Raw genomic sequence first — 4,161 nt, 5'->3', positions numbered from 1 at the left:
TGTTGTAAGACTATGTTCAGCGCTCCCAGCGTTGGCCTGGGCGCTGATTAGTCCCCGGAAGATGGAGTTGATGGTGTTGAAGTAGCTGGACTTCCCAGATCCGACCTGACCGACCAACAGGATCCTCGCTTGCTGGAGATCTAGTCCGGATAATGGTTTATAGGTGGCCACTTTGCTCTTTATCTCTTTCCCAAACTGTATGTATAACATAAATTAATAATAAACTCTTTCTCACAAAAGTCTAATCAAAATAAACGTCCGTCATTTATAGATTGAAATCGAAACGAAAAAGACAGCATTGCTCTTGACTAATGAGTACATGTACCTAGTATGCCAAATATGATTTACAGTATACTGATTCATACAGCTGTTTCATCCTTTTAGGACTAATCGGTGATGCAAGGGACCAGAAAGTTAGATATTAAAATTAGTCTTAACCAATTTTGAAACAGAGCGGGAGGTTCGTAAAATCATCCCTTAATTGATGAATTTGAAGACTTAGAGAAGTACTGATAAAATATAATAAGTTAAAGCGGAAATATTTTTCTTCGTTATATACTTGTTTTAATTTTACAACTTTATGCAAAACATATCGGTAAAACTTTATTTATACACATCTAAACGCTTGAGGTTCAGTAACAACGAGGTCACAGAAAACATAGCAAACGACCACCTCTTTAACTACAAGAAAACCCACAACAGTAAGTTCTCTTAAAGTATGTACTTCCGTTCGAAGTAATAAAACCCTGTATCAAACTTGTTTTGACATATGAGTAAAACTCGCACAACAATCATCAATCTGCTACAGTTAAGAATGGCGACACAGTGACGCTTTTAGCGATATATCTTATGTTAAAATGGAAAACGTTAATAAATACACATTTTTGGGATATCCAAATGGCGTAGATTTAGTTGATTTTTTATAAAGCGGTATGCAAGCGATAGGCATCTATTTTAGACACGTTTTTCAGATACAAATTTGCCTTCAAGGTTGCTCAGAATTTAAGTGTTCATTAAAAAAAAATTAAACTAGATCAAAATGAGATTTGAAGGTGTTTTAAACCTCGGAAAAAGAGAACATCCTGAAAGTGATCCTAAAAATTACTGCCATATTTTGATGTGTCAGTTTATTAAATAAATCGATTTATTTGATTTTTTAAAACATGTTCAAAGTGATGCCCACAGGCAACAACACATTTTACGTAAATCAATATATTTCCACAATTTATCAAACAAGTCCTATACATACGGAGGAACTCCAGTCCATATTACGCATCCATGGCTTTTCCATGATCTGTTTTTTTTCTTACTTTGCAGTAATTCTTCTTCCTCTATCTGTTCCTTCACTTCTTTCTCTGTACCAAAAACATTAAAATTATATAACATTATATCTTTGGATCTATTCTAACAACTGTGACTATCATGCACTGCCTGTGAGTGTACGAAGCTTGATAGAAATCATTTCCTTTTTGTATTTCAATATATAAGGCTATTAAAAAGGTGATACAAAGATTAAATACATAAGTATTTCAAAGTGTAAGTCGCGTGGTACACGTGTAATAACCTTTTACAGCATGGTCTTAACCTTAGAATCGCGTTTTCAATACCTTATAATGGGATTGTTATTACCTTGTTATCGCGTGATCATTACCTTGTAATCACATTATCATTACCTTGTTGTCGCGTAGTTATTACCTTGTTAACGCGTGGTTATAACCTTGCTATCCCGTGGTTACATATTGTATCACCTTGTTATCGCGTGGTTATAACCTTGCTATCGCCTGGTTAACACCTTGTTAACTCGTGGTTATTAATGTGTTATCGCGTGGTCATTACCGTGTTATCGCACGGTTTTTACCTTGCTATTCCTTGATCATATATTTTTTTTATCGCTTTGTCATTACCTTGTTATAGCGTTGTCATTAGCTTGTTATCGTATTGTTATTAACGTGTTATCGCGTGGTTATGTCCTTGTCATTGCGTTGTCACTACCTTGTTATTCCTTGGTAATTATCTTGTTATGGCGTTGCAATTACATTGATATCGTTTTGCTTTATGAAGGCAAGTTTTTGGTATTTTAATTTGTGATATCCGGATTTTTGGTTTATTTTGAATTATATTGAATTGTTGTGTAGTTATTTTGTTTTGGAAGGATTTCATTCCCGTTTAAGTCGTAGTTTACGATGAAGTATACAACAAAATATCAATTTTGTTAAACGCAAGTGATTTTGGTATTGATGGTATATTTGTTTGCATTTTATTTTTGTTTGTAAAAATCCTTTTTTTCATTCCTCCTAAAATATCTTATTGAGAACTTCTCAAAACTGTTTGAACAACTCTCCGATATATAATTTTATGTCATAATATTATAATCGTTTTCTTTAGATAAAATCTGTCAATAATTAAAGAGATTTTCACAAAAAACTAGTTTTCGACAGAAATCCAAACCAATGTTGTCACTTATTTACCTTTTGTTCCCTTCGAATGTATATATATACATGCATTCGAAGGGCTGACAGTTTAAGCCTTATGTTCAATTTAACAACTACCTCGAACACTGTAAACTTCCAGATTCATGACTTGTAGATGACCGTTCATCACAGTGTTGTAGTTTTGTCCCTGCATGTTGTACGTATGGCCTACACTGGCAGAACCATTTAATCGGAAATAATTACCGGATCTATTTACAGTTCCACTGAAGCAGTGCAAGTCATGACCACATCCAAATGTTTGCCCATAACCTGCATCCCCGTAAATCGCGTTTGTGCCGCCTCTACTTGTGTTAGGAAACTTCATTGGCTGTGCTGTACCGTTATACTCTAGCCTAACCAAGAATGCATTTGCATCGGTGATACATGAACTGTTGGAATTCCAGTTTGCAGCTGTGTACGCTCCGCACACTGAGTTATTTGTATTGTACAGGACAGTGACGGTCGGCCCTTTGTTGTCACTGTAACGATAAAAGGTCTGAGCGTTACATCCGTCACGGCTGATCTTGTACAGTAAAGTAAACGCATGGCTTTTTGACGGGTCAATCCATTTGGAAAGTTGATCCGTGTGGGTCTGCGTTAGCTTGGTCGTCATTGTGTTAACTGCAAAAAGATACAGTTTATGGAGCCAGAACAAATGCAAGAAGTCAATGTCCTCATAGACTTGCGCATATTTGACCATTTGGATATTTTTACAACTAACGGTGACCGACCATTGTACTGTATTGGCAAAATACGAGGAAAACCGACATAAATAAATTGTCAAAGTCCTTTAAATTATACCAGGCGACTGTCAAATTTACGACTGCTGCAAATACAGTTACCTTAATGACAAATATTTTCATTAATAAATTCCCATACTTACATGTATCATTTTTTTGTAGAGAGCAACCATCATAAAAGAGAGACTACATGTATATATGTTAAAACACTGAAGTACCCATTTATTAACCATACTAACATACACAACCACATCTTAGAATCCATCTAAGTTAGGAGGGTAGCAGAGGAAATCGATGAAGAGAGACAAGGAGGACACCAGCAGTATCATCTTTATGACCACATCTAAATATCCACTAAGAGGCGGAATGGATAAACATGCTATCCGTCCCGTACCTGCCAGCAGTAAAAGGGTATTATTTGTACGAACTATCCCTATATTTTCTGACATTTGGCGTAACTGACTCGTTGCCTCGTGGATTAGTAATTTGTGTTTAGTGGTTTAGAGTCGCGACACAGGTCATTTGCACTCTTTGCTTGGCAAAGGAAAAACAATTTTCGAAACATCCTAAATAAGCTTTCAACAGCTGTTCGTGTACCAAACAAACTTGGCACATATTTGCATATGTACATTGTAAATGTAAGTGTTTGTGGGTGATGTGTGGTTGATGTGTGTATATCTCCTGATGAAATGGGTTATATTCCCTTGCAGTATTTGCAGTTTGCATAAAAGAAACAACAAACAGCAAGTATCCCCTCGCAACGAAAGTTCTAGGGGTTATAGGATTCCGCCCGTACGTACGTATATTGCACTCTTTGTCATCGCTTTACCGACTTTATTCCTCAAAGGAATTTCATGAAACGTTATACAAGTGTTTGGTATGGCAATGCCGTGAACATATTGGCGTTTCAGGTTTCTACGTTGAAGGTCAAGGTCATTGATACTATTTTT

General features: G+C 36.0%; 2 protein-coding genes across 2 annotated transcripts; both read right to left on the bottom strand.

The window, feature by feature from the left end:
• Positions 1–6: 6 nt before the first annotated feature.
• Positions 7–1,350, bottom strand: LOC110445042 (interferon-induced protein 44-like; the record flags this gene model as incomplete). Its single annotated transcript, XM_021489399.1, has 2 exons — positions 1,250–1,350; positions 7–195 (listed from the first exon to the last, which is right to left on the bottom strand). Coding segments are annotated over exons 1-2 (231 nt in total), but the record flags the coding sequence as incomplete, so codon positions are not given.
• Positions 1,351–2,538: 1,188 nt separating this feature from the next.
• LOC110445043 lies at positions 2,539–3,084 on the bottom strand. The gene has a single exon (XM_021489400.1). It carries the CDS (start codon positions 3,082–3,084, stop codon positions 2,539–2,541), a length of 546 nt encoding a protein of 181 aa, XP_021345075.1.
• Between the last annotated feature and the right edge of the window lie 1,077 nt (positions 3,085–4,161).

Source organism: Mizuhopecten yessoensis, unplaced genomic scaffold (genome assembly GCF_002113885.1).
Source record: "Mizuhopecten yessoensis strain PY_sf001 unplaced genomic scaffold, ASM211388v2 hete_36160662, whole genome shotgun sequence".
Lineage (NCBI taxonomy): Eukaryota > Metazoa > Mollusca > Bivalvia > Pectinida > Pectinidae > Mizuhopecten > Mizuhopecten yessoensis.
This window is presented reverse-complemented; position numbering and strand designations above follow the sequence as displayed.